General features: G+C 40.5%; 1 protein-coding gene across 3 annotated transcripts in view; it reads left to right on the top strand.

The window, feature by feature from the left end:
* The window catches only part of mapk9 (mitogen-activated protein kinase 9), a 54,870-nt gene that overhangs the window by 8,956 nt on the left and 27,920 nt on the right, over positions 1-17,994 (top strand). For all 3 annotated transcript variants that reach the window (XR_012049353.1, XM_061930517.2, XM_061930515.2), the window contains exon 2: positions 14,513-14,659. Coding sequence is in view for 2 of the 3 variants with exons in the window: in XM_061930517.2 (XP_061786501.1) it covers positions 14,544-14,659 (116 nt within the window). In the remaining variant the exon portion in view is untranslated. The remainder of the gene's footprint in view (positions 1-14,512; positions 14,660-17,994) is intronic.

The raw sequence follows: 17,994 nt of genomic DNA, 5'->3' as shown, positions 1-17,994 counted from the left end.
TAACAACTTAAAGGTGTTTAATGATAATGCAAGCATGTTTAACACATAGTTAATATTGTTAATACATTAAAGGTGTTTAATGATAATACAAGTATGTTTAATACATATAGTTAATATTGTTAACAAGTTAAAGGTGTTTAAAGATAATACAAGCATGTTTAACACATATTGTTAATAAATTAAAGGTGTTTAATGATAATACAAGTATGTTTAATACATATAGTTAATATTGTTAACAAGTTAAAGGTGTTTAATGACAATACAAGCATGTTTAACACATATAGTTAATATTGTTAACAAGTTAAAGGTGTTTAAAGATAATACAAGCATGTTTAACACATATAGTTAATATTGTTAACAAGTTAAAGGTGTTTAAAGATAATACAAGCATGTTTAACACATATAGATTTCTTTCTTTCATGAAGACAAGAATATAAGTTGGTGTATTACCTGATTGTGATGACTTGCCTGATTGGAATCAGACAGTGGTGCTGATAACGTCCGCATTTTTGAATGGAGGAGAAAAAAAGTCCTCCTTTCTGTCCAATACCACATGAAAGTGGTTGGTTTTTGGCATCTTATTTGTCCAGCTTCCGTACTCCTTTGTATACACTTTACAAGAAATACATTGTCGGCAAACTCCGTAGCTTGCTAGCTTGTGCACGCCAGCTTTCTGAGACTCTTATTTTGTTAGCGCAACTGTGCAGTCGGTCTTTGGAGTTTTGACGACAGGTACGGCGCCAGAGTCAGTTGAAATAAAGTGTTTCTCGCCTTCCTGTCGGTAATTTTAATGAGCTAAATATGTACATAAAGTGTTGTATTTATATTCCAACTCCGCGTTCTTCTTGGTCATCGCCGCTGCCGCCGTCACCCCTCGGCCCTCGACCACACCACCACAAATAGATGCCTGTCCTGTGGGAAACACTGCACCTGTATGTATCTTTTTAAATTGTTGGCCTGACCAGAGCACCGGACTACAAGTGTGAATGCACCCTAAATGAGCATCAGTAACTATTTTTTTTGTCTGAGATGCTGAGTCTCCAGACCATGTTAATATAATCAACCACTCTGCTCACTGACTTCCATCCAACTCCCAATTTTAAACCGTGGTCATGTTAGATCAACCCCCAAGGCTGGACTCCCGAGTGGGCAGCAGTCATGAGAAGTGAAGGTCACTCTGCATATTCTCATTGGCCTCATAGCCACATCCTATGCTTATATAACTGGGAGTTTGCAGCTGTTAATATTCCAGATGTGGGTGTTTTGTCACAATAAATCCGACAAAATATGTTGCATGTATTAGTATTTTAGTCTCAAGTCGTTGTCTTCATTCTCTTGGTCCACATAGCAAGCCCGGCTTTAGTAGGATTATGTTTTTGACCAAGAATGTCTTGGTTTTCATGCGCTGTCTTGGTTTTAACTGACTAAAGATTCCACTTATTTTCAAACCCCGCAAAATGTAACCCAAATGGTTAGCATATACCAATAGTACCGTATTTTCCAGGTCATGGGGCGCACCGGATTATAAGGCGCACTGCCGATGAGGGATGAGATTAAAGGGGTCATATTATTAGGATTTTTCTCTAAATGTAAAAGACTTCCTTGTGGTCTACATTAGGGATGTCCCGATCCAGGTTTTTGCACTTCCGATCCGATACCGATACTGACCGATACCGATACTGACCGATACTGGCCTATCAGAGCATGTATTAAAGTTTAAAGTTATTTAGCCTACTTAGTTGTCAGAATCATGTTGAAAAGGGTTTTAGTACTCTTGATAACAACTAGCCAGCTGAATTAGGGGAGTTTGAATAATACACAATGGTTGGTAACAAGAAACTGACCTGTTTATTCAAGGATAAACACAAAATAGACAAAATTATACATGACAAACAGAAATGGCATCATTGAACTAGGGCTGGGCGATATGGCCTTTTTTTAATATTGCCATATTTTAAGGCCATATTGCGATACACGATATATATCTCGATATTTTGCCTTAGCCTTGAATGAACACTTGATGCATATAATCACAGCAGTATGATGATTCTATGTGTTTTGATTGATTGATTGAGACTTTTATTAGTAGGTTGCACAGTGAAGTACATATTCCGTACAATTGACCACTAAATGGTAACACCCCAATAAGTTTTTACACTTGTTTAAGTCGGGGTCCACTTAAATTGATTCATGATACAGATATATACTATCAGATATATACTATCATCATAATACAGTCATCACACATTGAATTATTTACATTATTTATAATCCAGGGTGTGTAAGTGTCAAAAAGACAGCCAAAAGAGTTTGATATGAGAATAAATCTAAAGTTAAAATATAGGGTAGAAATACACCCATTTGCAGGAAATGTAGTCTTGATTTTAAAAATTTTCTTTCAAGGCTTGCATGTCTACATTAAAACATTCTTCTTCATACTGCATTAATATATGCTACTTTTAAACTTTCATGCAGAGAAGGAAATCACAACTAAAAAAATCACTATTTTTTTTCATACGGTGTTGATGTGGAAATGTTTGTCTCGGCATTTTGATGGTGTGGACGTGTGGCACCGAATGGAGATAAGCGTCTCGACAGACGTCACAATATTTGAACAATGATGACGAAAACTGTTTTCTCTGTCGTGTCTGTGTGTCGAAAATTGTTATGCGCTTATTTTTTCATTTGATTTTGTGTGTGGCATATAATTGCTATGCGCAGAGGACGCTTGAGCAGTGTGCAATTGCACAGGCGCGCACCTTAGAGGGAGCGTTGGTCACACGGCTGCGCTAGCATCACAGCTAACGTTAGCCATGCTGCTACCTCGCTGCTCGGGGAGGGCGTATACGTATGTGACGTATGACGTGACAGTATGTGACGTATGTAAGAAGGTGCGCTTGCTGTCTGTGAGAGGGAGACACAGAAAAGAGTGAGAAGAGCCTGTCGTGTAATGCCAGCAGCTAAAAGCAACTGCGTGAGAATCCACAGACATGTGGATGTGTTGAAGGTGTGCTGGAAAATGCGGAACGGAAATTAGGGAGCAGCAGAAAAGTGGAATGTATTATTTAAATCGGTGCGTTGGAAAACACGGACCGGAATTTTTTTTTAAACTGGATCTGGATCGGCATTTTCCCAGGCCTTGCCGATACGCATTTTTTGGCAAATATCGGCGGCCGATCCGATCCAAATATCGGATCGGGACATCCCTAGTCTACATAACATGTAATGGTGGTTCTTTGGTCAAAATGTTGCATAGATGATGTTTTACACATCATCTTCAAGCCGCTTTCTGACAGTTGCTTCAGGATGCGCCATTTTGTGGGCGGTCTTATTTACGTGGCTCACCTTCCACAGCGTCTTCTCCCCGTCATCTTTGTTGTAGCGGTGTAGCGTGCAAGGACGGGAGTGGAAGAAGTGTCAAAAGATGGAGCTAACTGTTTTAATGACATTCACACTTGACTTCAATCAATAACGGAGCAGCATCTCCTCATCCGTGGCTCACTAGTGCAACAACAACGCCAGAAATGTGTCCCGAGAAAAACCGTCCGACCGGAACTCTCTAATAACTAAAGTTCCTTGGGTGAATAATGTAAACTCACTACACCGGTATGTTTTAGCGCTTCCATAGCAAGATATAAGTTCAAACTTTACACTAGTTTATATTAGAAATGGCAACAGCAGAGGGTGAATGTCACATAACAAGAAGATAGAGTAAAAGAAGAAGCTTATCGACTACAGCATGTGCGCTAATTTTCAGGATTTATGCAGAGCTCAAATACACATCAGCAGGTACCAGAAGGTAAGAAATTAAGAAATGTTGCATAATATTGTGAAACAAAAGGCCAGATAATATGTCTGCTAATGGGTGCCATTTTGCGGTCCTTATACACACACCATAATAATACTTGTATCTCTGACTACGCTAGCCTTAATGGGCCGACAGTCCATCAAGTGGTGCGACTTCAAAGTCATACTGAAACATTTTGACAGATTTTTGAGTGCCGTGTGCAATGTTCTTTATTTTCAATGGAACATTTCAAGTTTTGTTGTTATTTACTGGCGTCATATTGCAGTCTACGCGTATCTCTTATGTGTGACTGCCATCTACTGGTCACACTTATCATTACACCATGTACCAAATAAAATTGCTTCGAGGTGGGTAAGTACAACCAGAATTACCGGGTTATAAGGCGCACTGTCGATTTTTGAGAAAATGAAAGGATTTTAAGTGCGCCTTGTAGTCCGAAAAATACGGTAGTTTAAAAACAGATTGAACAAATAAATGTCATATTTGTCACAACTAGAAAGTTAACCTTTTAAAACGCTTCCGCACTGACTGAATCAAATGTTTGCTTTGATTGGGATTCATGACTGTCTCATACACATGTTTAAAGATGAAAAAATGGATGCATTGGCCGTGAATGACCATGAATCAGTCCAACGTCATCCTTATTGTGACTGACAACTAACTAACGGCCTTCCTTTTGGGTACAAACTGCTCACGTTGTAATGCTGGCTCAGTGTTTGACTTTTCCTTCAGGATGTTTCTGTGTAGCAGACTGGGTAAGGATTTTGTTACCTGTCTGGTACTTTTTCTGCTGGGTTCCTGGAAGCCTTCAAACTTTGCAACATCTGGCCTCCTGTCATGTAACTACACAATTAATATTGTATTTTGTATTAGTAGAGAGGAAATGACAAAGGGGGAAATATCTAAATAATCGACACTGCAGTTTTCCGTTGGTTAAAAAGCTCTTAATTGATTACTTTTGGAATAATCGCCCAGCCTCAGAACAAAAAGAAATACGTTGGTCACTATCAAGCTGTTCTGAAGGTTCTGTCAAAAACCAAATCATTCCACATTGAAAACCTAGTTTTCTTAACGGAAACAACACAAATCCAATTAATCCTTTCCACACAAATGTTAACATAAACCCTTTTATGTCAAATAATTCAAGATTTACGTGCCAAAACAATGTCAAATGTGTTGTAAATGAGGAACGAAATGAATGAATGAACATTTAACATCCTTATAACCTTTATTGAATACCGTATTTTCCGGACTATAAGGCGCACCTAAAATCCTTTTTTTTTTCTAAACTCGACAGTGCGCCTTATGATAATAATAATTCTGGTTTTGCTTTGAAGCGATTTTATTTGGTGCATGGTGTAATAAGTGTGACCAGTAGATGGCAGTCAAACATAAGAGATATGTGTAGACTGCACTATGATGGCAATATGACTCAAGTAAAAAACACCAACATTTTATATGTTCCATTGAAAATATAGAACATTACACACAGCGCTCAAAAATCTATCAAAATGTGTTTTAGTAGGACTTTGGTAAGCTATGAAGCCACACCGCTTGATGGATTGTACTGTGCTTCAACATAGGAGTATTATTATGCTGTGTGTATAAGGTAAGACATATTATCTGGCGTTTTGTTTCGCAATATTATGCAAAACTAACTTTTCTTACCTTCTGGTACATGCTGATCTGTATTGGGGATCTGCATAAATCCTGAAAAATTGCGCACGTCCGCCTTTGTAGTCCGTGCCGACACCATAGTCGATAAGCTTCTTCTTTTTCTCTATCTTCTTGTTATGTGACATTCATCCTCTGCTATTGCCATTTCTAATATAAAGTAGTGTAAAGTTCTTACTTATATCTGTCAGTAAACTCACCATGAAAGTGCTAAAACATACCGGTGTAGTGAGTTTACGTTATTCACCCAAGGAACTTTTTAGTTATTAGAGAGTTCCGGTCGGACGGTTTTTCACAGGACACATTTCCGGGGATGTTGTTTCCGGATGAGAAGATGCTGCTTTGTTATGGATTGACGTAAAGTGTGAATGTCATTAAAACAGTTAGCTCCATCTTTTGACACTTCTTCCACTCCCGTCCTTGCACGCTACACCGCTACAACAAAGATGACGGGGAGAAGACGCTGTCGAAGGTGAGCCACGTAAATAAGAGCGCCCACAAAACGGTGCATCAGGAAGCGACTGTCAGAGAGCGGCTTGAAGATGATGTGTAAAACATCATCTATGCAACATTTTGAGCAAAGAACCAGCATTACATGTTTTGTAGACCAGTGTTTTTCAACCTTTTTTGAGCCGAGGCACATTTTTTTCATTGAAAAAATCCAGAGGCACACCGCCAGCAGAAATCATTTAAAAAACGAAACTCAGTTGACAGTAAAAAGTCGTCGTCGCAATTGTTGGATATGACTTTAAAACATAACCAAGCATGCATCACTATAGCTCTTGTCTCAAAGTAGGTGTACTGTCACCACCTGTCACATCACGCCGTGACTTATTTGGAGTTTTTTGCTGTTTTCCTGTGTGTAGTGTTTCAGTTCTTGTCTTGCACTCCTATTTTGGTGGCTTTTTCTCTTTTTTTTGGTATTTTCCTGTAGCAGTTTCATGTCTTCCTTTGAGTGATATTTTCCCGCATCTACTTTGTTTTAGCAATCAAGACTATTTAAGTGATTTTCATCCTTCTTTGTGGGGACATTGTTGATTGTCATGTCATGTTCCGATGTACTTTGTGGATGCTGTCTTTGCTCCACAGTAAGTCTTTGCTGTCGTCCAGCATTTTGTTTTTGTTTACTTTGTAGCCAGTTCAGTTTTAGTTTCGTTCTGCAGTCTTCCCTAAGCTTCATTACCTTTTCTTAGTGGCACTCACCTTATCTTTATTTTTGGTTTAAGCATTAGACACCTTTTTACCTGCACACTGCCTCCCGCTGTTTCCGACATCTACAAAGCAATTAGCTACCGGCTGCCACCTACTGATCAGCATTACACGGTTACGCTGCCGAGCTCTGGACACCACCGATACACAACGACACATCATTTGCAGATTATAATTACTGGTTGTCAAAAAATATTTTTAATCCAAATAGGTGAAATCACATAATCTCCCACGGCACACCAGACTGGTGGTTGAAAAACACTGATGTAGACCACAAGGAAGTGTTTTACATTTAGAAAAAAATTATAATAATATGACTCCTTTAATGCGCCTTACAATCCGGTGCGCCTTATATATGAAAAAAGATAAAAAATAGGACCATTCATCGGCAGTGCGCCCTATGGTCTGGAAAATACGGTACTCTTGTTACCGAAGGGCGGGATACTTTCACAAACACCACCTCTATAGTTCGCTACGACATGTTTTTTGAGTTCAATGTTTTTCACCTTATTTATCAAAGTGCTTGTTATATCCAAGAACTCAAAGACTACTGACAACAAGCAGCAACACAAACTCTAGTAGGTGCTCGTTGACTTTGATTGGACTCTTAATGTATTCTACATCTGGGCGATTTGTATGATCCAGATCAATAATCGTGATACATTTCTTGTCGATTACGGTAATGAGCTCTCAGCATTGGAACTTGACGGAAATGTCCGTGACAACAGCCAATTAAACTTGACCTTTTCCCGCTCTACACCCAGTTGTACATTACTGCAGAAAGACAGAACGCGCAGCTAAGGACAGACTTGGAGTTATCCTCCAAAGATAAGACTATCAAATCAGCTAGCGAATCAATTCCGTGTTGGAGGTATGCACAACACAACAATTTGTTTAATCATTTGAAAACGTACCCACCAGGCCGATATTTGAACATGTATTGTTATTAAAGATAATACACATTGTCAAGTAGTGATCATTTTAAGAGCGTATGAAAGGGACAAGCGGTAGAAAATAGATGGATGGGTGACTGTACCGTCATCATTTGAAAGTGGTAATGTTTACATTTTACAACCTTATCTTTGATGGGGCAATTTGTTTATTTTGGGTCTTGCATTCCTGCAAAAACACTCAGGACTGTAAACTACTTCACCGTCTGAGACTCTTATTTTTCTCCATTTGTTTTACTTCTGAGTAGTTTCTATGTTTGTCTTATTTAATGCTTTATTTACCCAGTATGTTAATTATTACAATAATATTAATGACAATATGAAAATAGGCTGTAGTTTGTACACATGCTTTAAAACGGGCAGGCTTTACATTTTCATATTAATCAAGATCTGATTATATAAAAGAATTATCGTGATTGTTTTTTTTCCATATCTCCCAACTCTTTCATGTATTATTGTGACCTGCTTATTACTGTATGTGCTGTAATGTTTGCCCCTTGCTTGTGTGGCTTTGGCTTTATCTGCATTAATAGTTCGGGAATTCTGACAGAGACCTTATAACTTGCAAAGTTATTCTTCTTTTTCACCGTGCAGATACAATTCATTGTAGCAATACAGGAAAAAGTGCCATTTATTTTTTTGATGTATTACAAACTTGTGTGATTTATTTGCATCATTGTAGTGCCAGTAGCAGGCAATGGCATATATGATTTATGCTGCTGTCATAAGACTTATGTTTATTTTATGTCTGTCATATAAAACAGTAACAGGAACCCACACACAGCTGTAAGGCTTCCTGATTTGCATCTGTTATTATTATTCCTTATCAGTGTGCCTAAATCTGTGCTGTTAGACAATATGGTGTGGAAGAAAGTGAAGGATTGTACACTGTTCTGAGTGTTGCCGAAAGGGGATACGGTTAACTGCCCGCCACTGTTTTCTTTCTGCTCAATATATGTTCTGATTCTGTGCCATGTTGAAAAATAATAGCCCGTACCTAAAACGATTAGTACTCACAGTCACATTGTGGCATATCATGTAAAACCAGCACCAGTGCTTGGCTTGTATTTCCCGTTTTTTTATGTTGTTAAATGTGTAATTAGATGCCTTGAATCCATATAGCTCGCCAATCTGTACCGTAATCTATCGGAAAAATTAGATCTCGAAATGATCATTCACACGTTCATTTCGTCTCGTATTCACTATTGCAATTCTCTTTTCACTCTTTTCAACAAGTCAACCCTAAAGAGACTTCAGACTGCGGCTGCCAGACTTTTGACCGGTGCACCCAGAACAGCCCATATTACCCCCATTTTATCCAGTCTTCATTGGCTACCAGTTAAAGGGGAACATTATCACAATTTCAGAAGGGTTAAAACCATTAACAATCAGTTCCCAGTGGCTTATTTTATTTTTCGAAGTTTTTTTCAAAATTTTACCCATCACGCAATATCCCTAAAAAAAGCTTCAAAGTGCCTGATTTTAACCAACGTTATATACACCCGTCCATTTTCCTGTGACGTCACATAGTGATGCCAACACAAACAAACATGGCGGATAGAACAGCAAGCTATAGCGACATTAGCTCGGATTCAGACTCGGATTTCAGCGGCTTAAGCGATTCAACAGATTACGCATGTATTGAAACGGATGGTTGTAGTGTGGAGGCAGGTAATGAAAACGAAATTGAAGAAGAAACTGAAGCTATTGAGCCATATCGGTTTGAACCGTATGCAAGCGAAACCCACGAAAACGACACGACAGCCAGCGACACGGGAGAAAGCGAGGACGAATTCGGCGATCGCCTTCTAACCAACGATTGGTATGTGTTTGTTTGGCATTAAAGGAAACTAACAACTATGAACTAGGTTTACAGCATATGAAATACATTTGGCAACAACATGCACTTTGAGAGTGCAGACAGCCCAGTTTTCATCAATTAATATATTCTGTAGACATACCCTCATCCGCGCTCTTTTCCTGAAAGCTGATCTGTCCAGTTTTGGAGTTGATGTCAGCAGGCCAGGGAAGCTAGGGTCGATATTCTTCTCTTGATCATCTTCGGTGGCATAAGGGACGGTGTGAGCCAAGACATCCAGGGGGTTTAGCTCGCTCGTCTGCGGGAACAAACTGCCGCCATTGCTTGCCGTGCTACCGAGGTCCTTTGTCCCTGAATTGCTCACACAGTCCGGCAGATTCAATGGGGGTCTGGCGGCAGATTTCTTTGACTTTATGGTTGGAAATGCATCTGCTTTGAGTGTCGCAGGATATCCACACATTCTTGCCATCTCTGTCGTAGCATAGCTTTCGTGGGTAAAGTGTGCAGAACAAACCTCCAATTTCTTGCCACTTTGGCATCTTTGGGCCACTGGTGCAACTTGAATCCGTCCCTGTTGGTGTTGTTACACCCTCCGACAACACACCGACGAGGCATGATGTCTCCAAGGTGCGGAAAACAGTCGAAAAAACGGGAAATAACAGAGCTGATTTGACTCGGTGTTTGAGAAAATGGCGGATTGCTTCCCGATGTGACGTCATCGCTCCGAGAGCGAATATTAGAAAGGCGTTTAATTCGCCAAAATTCACCCATTGAGAGTTCGGAAATCGGTTAAAAAAATATATGGTCTTTTTTCTGCAACATCAAGGTATATATTGACGCTTACATAGGTCTGGTGATAATGTTCCCCTTTAAATTCCGCATTCCAGCCTCCTTTCTTCTAAAGATCCCAAGAACTGGTTTTAAAACCCGTGGAGACCTGGCATTCCAGGCTATAGCTCCCAGACTCAGGAACAATTTGCACCAGTCCCTCCGTGACCTTGACTGTGTTGACACTTTGAAGAAACATTTGAAAACTTCTCTTTTTAGTAAAGTTTTTAGTTAATGCACACTGATGCACTGATGGGTAAAATTTTGAAAAAAACTTTGAAAAATATAATAAGCCACTGGGAACTGATTTTTAATGGTTTTAACCCTTCTGAAATTGTGATAATGTTCCCCTTTAATTTCTCCTCTAGAAAAACCAACAGACTTGATAGACTGCGGTTGACTAAATAAAGGCTACATTCACTACTACATTATTCAAATTAAATGACTTCTAGGTTAATTCCCCAGTGTTTTAACAACATGCACAGTCTTATATATGGAAACCTATTACTATGAGAGACATACTAAAACTGTCTACCATACAATATTGTCAAGTTCTATAGCCAAATCCTGCTTTAATCTAGGGAATTGTACCCCTGTTTTAGTGCGAGGGTGATTGCTGGTCAGAGGAAAGTTTATTGCCGTTGGAGAAAGGTCATTGGAGATTCTTCTTTTATGCTCGCCCCTGAGGACAAATGCTATTGTGTCCAATTGCCCCACTCATCCAGTGGTGTGTTTATAGAGCACAGGAAATATAAAGTAAGTTGAAATATGACTATATAGGCTATACAGGTACGGTATATCCTACCAAGTACAGCAGTCCTTGATGTAGGGCATGCTATCAACTCTAAATACTAAGCAAAATGTGGAGAAAACAGGCATTTATTCATGCTGGACTGCTAGCGAGGAAAAGCCTCTGCCTGCAAAATGATGTTTGTCCAATTATTTCCTGAGTGGGGATATTTTTGGTAATGCAGCACTACAGAAATGATGGGGAATGATGAAAGTTACAACCCTCAAATGTTGGTAGAAGCCCAAAGCAGCTCTCGTCTCATGTTTAGTCAGAGAGCCAGCTGGAAGAGCAAAACCCACAGAGGCAGGAGAGGGCGTATAGAGATGAGAATGTTTTTCCCGAAGTAGTGGTGTGGAAACAGAGCAGGCCTGAACCTCCTGCAGCTGATGGCCCTTTTTTACCCCCAGTGAGTGCATGGATGCATTTACAAAGCAGCCCTGAAGAGAAAAAATGATATGGTTTAAAGCAGTGTTTTTCAACATTTTTGGAGCCAAGGCACATTTTTTGCATTGAAAGAATGCGGAGGCACACCACCAGCACAAATCACTAAAAAAACAAACTCATTTGACAGTAAAAAGTCGTTGTCGCAATTGTTGGATGTGACTCTAAACCATAACCATAGCTCTTGTCTCAAAGTAGGTGTACTGTCGTGACCTGTCACATCACGCCCTGACTTATTTGGAGTGTTTTCCTGTGTGTAGTGTTTTACTTCTTGTCTTGCGCTCCTATTTTGGTGGCTTTTTCTCTTTTTTTTTTGGTATTTTCCTGTAGCAGTTTCATGTCTTCCTTTGAGCGATATTTCCCGCATCTACTTTGTTTTAGCAATCAAGACTATTTCAGTTGTTGCTATCCTTCTTGAAGATCCTGGCCAGATGAAGCCATCAGGACCACATCATGTTTAAAAAGCAGAGACCTAATCCTGCAGCCACCAAACCAGATCCCCTCAACGCCTTGACTGCGCCTAGAAATTCTGTCCATAAAAGTTATGGATCGGTTCGCAGCCGAGTGTGAAGCGACTGGGATGAGAATCAGCACCTCCAAGTCCGAGTCCATGGTTCTCGCCCGGAAAAGGGTGGAGTGCCATCTCCGGGTTGGGGAGGAGATTTTGCCCCAAGTGGAGGAGTTCAAGTACCTCGGAGTCTTGTTCACGAGTGAGGGAAGAGTGGATGGTGAGATCGACAGGCGGATCGGTGCGGCGTCTTCAGTAATGCGGACGCTGTATCGATCCGTTGTGGTGAAGAAGGAGCTGAGCCGGAAGGCAAAGCTCTCAATTTACCGGTCGATCTACGTTCCCATCCTCACCTATGGTCATGAGCTTTGGGTTATGACCGAAAGGACAAGATCCTTAAGATCAGCCGATCAGCTGCTGTTGACGGTCCCTGACACAAGGCTGAAGCTTAGAGGTGACAGAGCTTTCGCCGTTGCTGCTCCCAAGCTCTGGAACGACCTACCCCTGAGTGTTAGACAAGCCTCCTCTCTTCCTGTATTTAAATCTCTCTTAAAAACATACTTTTATTCCATGGCTTTTAACACTGAGTGATATCCATCCTGCAATGGCGCCCCATAATACACCTGCTGTGAACCTGTTTTTATGTTTTTATTTATTCTATTTTAATTATTTATTTTTTATCGTGTTCTGTTTGTGTTGTGTTGTGTTTGCTCGGTACTCGTTTTATCTTTTAATCTGTTCATTGTACAGCACTTTGGCTACCCCTGTGGTAAATTTTAAATGTGCTTTATAAATAAAGTTGATTTGATTTGATTTGATTTAAGATCACGGGTACAAGCGTTCCAAATGAGTTTCCTCCGCCGGGTGGCGGGTCTCTCCCTTAGAGATAGGGTGAGAAGCTCTGCCATCTGGGAGGAGCTCAAAGTAAACCCGCTGCTCCTCCACATGGAGAGGAGCCAGATGAGGTGGTTCGGGCATCTGTTCAGGATGCCACCCGAACGCCTCCCTAGGGAGGTGTTTAGGGCACGTCCGACCGGTAGGAGGCCGCGGGGAAGACCCAGGACACGCTGGGAAGACTATGTCTCCCGGCTGGCCTGGGAACGCCTCGGGGTCCCACAGGAAGAGCTGGACGAAGTGGCTGGGGAGAGGGAAGTCTGGGCTTCCCTGCTTAGGCTGCTGCCCCCGCGACCCGAACTCGGATAAGCGGAAGAAGATGGATGGATGGATGGGCTATCCTTCTTTGAGGGGACATTGTTGATTGTCATGTCATGTTCGGATGTACTTTGTGCACGCCGTCTCTGCTCCACAGTAAGTCGTTGCTGTCGTCCAGCATTCTGTTTTTGTTTACTTTGTAGCCAGTTCAGTTTTAGTTTCGTTCTGCATAGCCTTCCCTAAGCTTTAATGCCTTTTCTTAGGGGCACTCACCTTTTGTTTATTTTTGGTTTAAGCATTAGACACCTTTTTACCTGCACACTGCCTCCCGCTGTTTCCGACATCTACAAAGCAATTAGGTACCGGCTGCCACCTACTGATATGGAAGAGTATTACACGGTTACTCTGCCGAGCTCTAGACAGCACCGACACTCAACAACAACACATCATTTGCAGACTATAATTACTGCTTTGCAAAAAATATTTTTAACCCAAATAGGTGAAATGACATAATCTCCCACGGCATCTGAAAAACACTGGTTTAGAGTGTAAAAAGGCTACTACACTTTTTCAGACAATGCTATAAAACAGCAGGTGCAATTGAATATTTCAAGTGTTAAATGGTAGGAGGAGCGAGAGTGTGTCATATTGTAGTGTTGAAGGAATTACAAGCAGGTGAGTGGTCGCTGTTGCGTAGCTACAGAACTATGCACCCTGCCAGTGCCTACCCACACACTGCCACCAGTCATTTTTTTGCATTCGATGTATAGTCAGCTTAGGTTTTAGAGATCCCCCGTCTTTACTACTACAAACACGCCAGCAGAAACTCACCCTTCATCTCCGGCCGAGTGTCACATCTGCCAGTGAAGCGCAAAAGCACTCCGATGCAAAACAATGGTGCCAAAGAGAGACAGATGGAACTCTACCAAGCAACCATCCATAGATGGCTTAGGGTTTTATCTAAGGACAAAACACTTTATGTGGCAGGAGTAAAATAAAATATGGACTTAGCCACTCTCCACCCCCGCCATCTGGGAAGACCATCTAGGTTATGTTGAAGAGACTGAATGAGGTCACCTGAGACGATGCCTGACTGACTCACAATTGATGTTGTAGTTCCACACCAGAGTCCTTTATGGACATCTCGTTGTGCGTCTGGACACAGTCAAAAAGGGCCATCCCTAAATTGTTGCCAATAGGATGAAAACAGAATCAGAAGTTTAGCTCAACATTGATTCATTAGTTGATGTACCCAATATCTTGTTCTGTATACTTTTATATGTCGACAGGAGATTTACTTACCGATGTCTGTTACCCTTCATGTCTTCTACAGACAGCGCTGGTGCCCCTGACTGGCCCTCAGGATGAGCGAGGCAGATAGTCAATTCTACAGTGTTCAGGTGGGGGACTCCACCTTCACTGTGCTCACCCGCTACCAGCAGCTCCGCGCCATCGGTTCCGGTGCCCAGGGCATCGTTTGGTAAGCATCTGTTTTGCTACTTTCTGAGAAAGGATATTGTGTTTTTTGATAAATGAGTTCATTAAACTTTCTCCTCGTGGTTGATTTATTTCAGTTATTTGTAAGGCTGAAACGACGTCATCGATTACATAAATACGTCGACGCCGTTTTTGTGCGTCGACGCGTCGCAAACCGTATTTCCTTGAATAGCCGCCGCGGCTAATTAATTTAAAACCTCTTCTCACTCCTGCCCTTACCAAAAGGCGTGGGGTAAATTTAGGCCTGCGCTTATAAATTTGAGTGATGTAAGGATACCATCATGAAAAGCACATTTAATAAAAAAAAAACCCCGTTATTATGGTCTTACCTTTACTTATAAATGAAGTCCATGCGCAGCTGCTTCTGATCAAAAGCATGGATAACTTGTTTATAGAAGTCTTCCCTATCTTTCTTCAGTTTTAAAAGTCTCTGTCTCGATGGAGATCTTCCTTTAATTATTACCTCCTGCTTCCATTGAAAGTCCAGTTTAGAAAACTGTTTTATTTGAGATATGTAATCCTCCATGTTAAAAGTGCAGGCAAACGATCGCTGCTCACTCTTGTTGCTTGTTGTCTTCTTCTGCAGCACCGCTAGTCGCAAGAAGGATCACTAGCGCCCTCTACCACCAGGAGGCGGGAGTCATTTAATGACTCATATTTGACACACGCAGCTCCGGTATATTAATAAAACATAGCTGCTTACTGTTCTTTTTAGCATATTCAATAGCTTGGACCTTCAATCCTACTGAATAGCTCTTAATCTTCTTCCCTTTATGCCATTTCAAATGATTGAAATCAGCCTCCTTCATTTTGAAAATGATGACAGGTGAAGTGTCACTCATGACGTGACGAAATTGACCCTGCGGAAGTTCTAGAAATATGCTAATTATTTTGCGAAACGAATTTGACCCGGCGGAAATTCCAGACATGCGCTAATAAAATTAATATTTTGCGAAACGAGTTTGAGCCGGCGGTAAGGCCAAGCATGCGCTAATTATTTTGCGAAACGAGTTTGAGCCGGCAGTAATTGGAGGCATGCGAATACTATATACCCGCCGCCAATTCAAGGAAATACGCACTTTTTTGTATTGGATGTTTATCTTTATTTTTGCACATTTTAAAGCAAAATAAGCAATACTTTTACTTTTGAAATGCTTATACTATTGCAGAATATTAACATTTGCACTGTATGTTTATTTTATATTTGCACATTAAAAAGCAAATAAGCTACTTTTAATTTTGTTAAATGTTAAAAGTTTTAAATGTTTACATTGTTACAGAATATTTTATCATGTTGACTGAGTGGCCATACTTTTTTTTTTGTAAATAAAAGCCATGCCTTTTGAAAAAAACTGGCCTGCATTTATTTTTTCATCTTCATTTTGAATAAAAAAATAATCGGTAAAAGGAAAAATAATCTATAGATTAACCGATTAATCGGAAAAAAATAATCTATAGATTAATCGATAGAAAAATAATCGTTAGCTGCAGCCTTAGTTATTTGATTTGTCATGGTTTACTGGACATTTGATAGCAAAACTATTAAACTAACCAATCAATATTATTTTTTATAAAGACATTTCTGATACAACTTTTGTATTTTATTATATTTTGCAGATTGTGGCACATTGATCAAAAAATAAACAATAAAAGCAGAATTGCTTTCAAGTGCATTCTCCCCCGAGGTTGTCATTTTGCCTTTCCGTTATTCAAATGGGGTGTTTGGACCGTCATTTTGGACTTTAATCAAGTAACCATTCATCTTTTCAGAATGTTTGCCTCTAAAAAGTAATGGTCTATGGAAAATGAGCAGGAAAGCTAATGATCAGATTATCTTCTAATGTGTTTGTGCCTGCTTAGCCGTGGCAGCACCATGAAAGTTGTTAAAGTGAATAATTATCAATGCCTAATGGACTGTGTGCTGTTAATGCACCTAATGAGACCATGACATGCTCGCCTTAGCCTAGCATTAGCTTAGTGTCTTCTTGATTTGCACATCATTTTATTATACAAACCCCGTTTCCATATGAGTTGGGAAATTGTGTTAGATGTAAATATAAACGGAATACAATGATTTGCAAATCATTTTCAAGCCATATTCAGTTGAATATGCTACAAAGACAACATATTTGATGTTCAAACTCATAAACATTTTTTTTGTTGCAAATAATCATTAACTTTAGAATTTGATGGCAGCAACACGTGACAAAGAAGTTGGGAAAGGTGGCAATAAATACTGATAAAGTTGAGGAATGCTCATCAAACACTTATTTGGAACATCCCACAGGTGAACAGGCTAATTGGGAACAGGTGGGTGCCATGATTGGGTATAAAAGCAGCTTCCATGAAATGCTCAGTCATTCACAAACAAGGACGGGGCGAGGGTCACCACTTTGTCAACAAATGCCTGAGCAAATCAAATCAAATCAAATCAACTTTATTTATAAAGTTAAAATTTACCACAGCAAATTGTTGAACAGTTTAAGAAAAACCTTTCTCAAGCAGCTATTGCAAGGAATTTAGGGATTTCACCATCTACGCTCCGTAATATCATCAAAGGGTTCAGAGAATCTGGAGAAATCACTGCACGTAAGCAGCTAAGCCCGTGACCGTCGATCCCTCAGGCTGTACTGCATCAACAAGCGACATCAGTGTGTAAAGGATATCACCACATGGGCTCAGGAACATTTCTGAAACCCACTGCCTGTAACTACAGTTGGTCGCTACATCTGTAAGTGCAAGTTAAAACTCTCCTATGCAAGGCGAAACCCGTTTATCAACAACACCCAGAAACGCCGTCGGCTTCGCTGGGCCTGAGCTCATCTAAGATGGACTGATACAAAGTGGAAAAGTGTTCTGTGGTCTGACGAGTCCACATTTCAAATTGTTTTTGGAAACTGTGGAAGTCGTGTCCTCCGGACCAAAGAGGAAAAGAACCATCCGGATTGTTATAGGCGCAACGTTGAAAAGCCAGCATGTGTGATGGTATGGGGGTGTATTAGTGCCCAAGACATGGGTAACTTACACATCTGTGAAGGCGCCATTAATGCTGAAAGGTACATACAGCTTTTGGAGCAACATCCAAGCAACGTTACCATGGACGCCCCTGCTTATTTCAGCAAGACAATGCCAAGCCACCTGTTACATCAATGTGGCTTCATAGTGAAAGAGTGCGGGTACTTTCCTGGCCTGCCTGCAGTCCAGACCTGTCTCCCATTGAAAATGTGTGGCGCATTATGAAGCCTAAAATAGCACAACGGAGACCCCCGGACTGTTGAACAACTTAAGCTGTACATCAAGCAAGAATGGGAAAGAATT

This window comes from Nerophis lumbriciformis, linkage group LG36, assembly GCF_033978685.3.
Source record: "Nerophis lumbriciformis linkage group LG36, RoL_Nlum_v2.1, whole genome shotgun sequence".
NCBI lineage: Eukaryota > Metazoa > Chordata > Actinopteri > Syngnathiformes > Syngnathidae > Nerophis > Nerophis lumbriciformis.
Note: the sequence above shows the minus strand (reverse complement) of the source record. Positions and strands in the feature narration are given on the sequence as shown.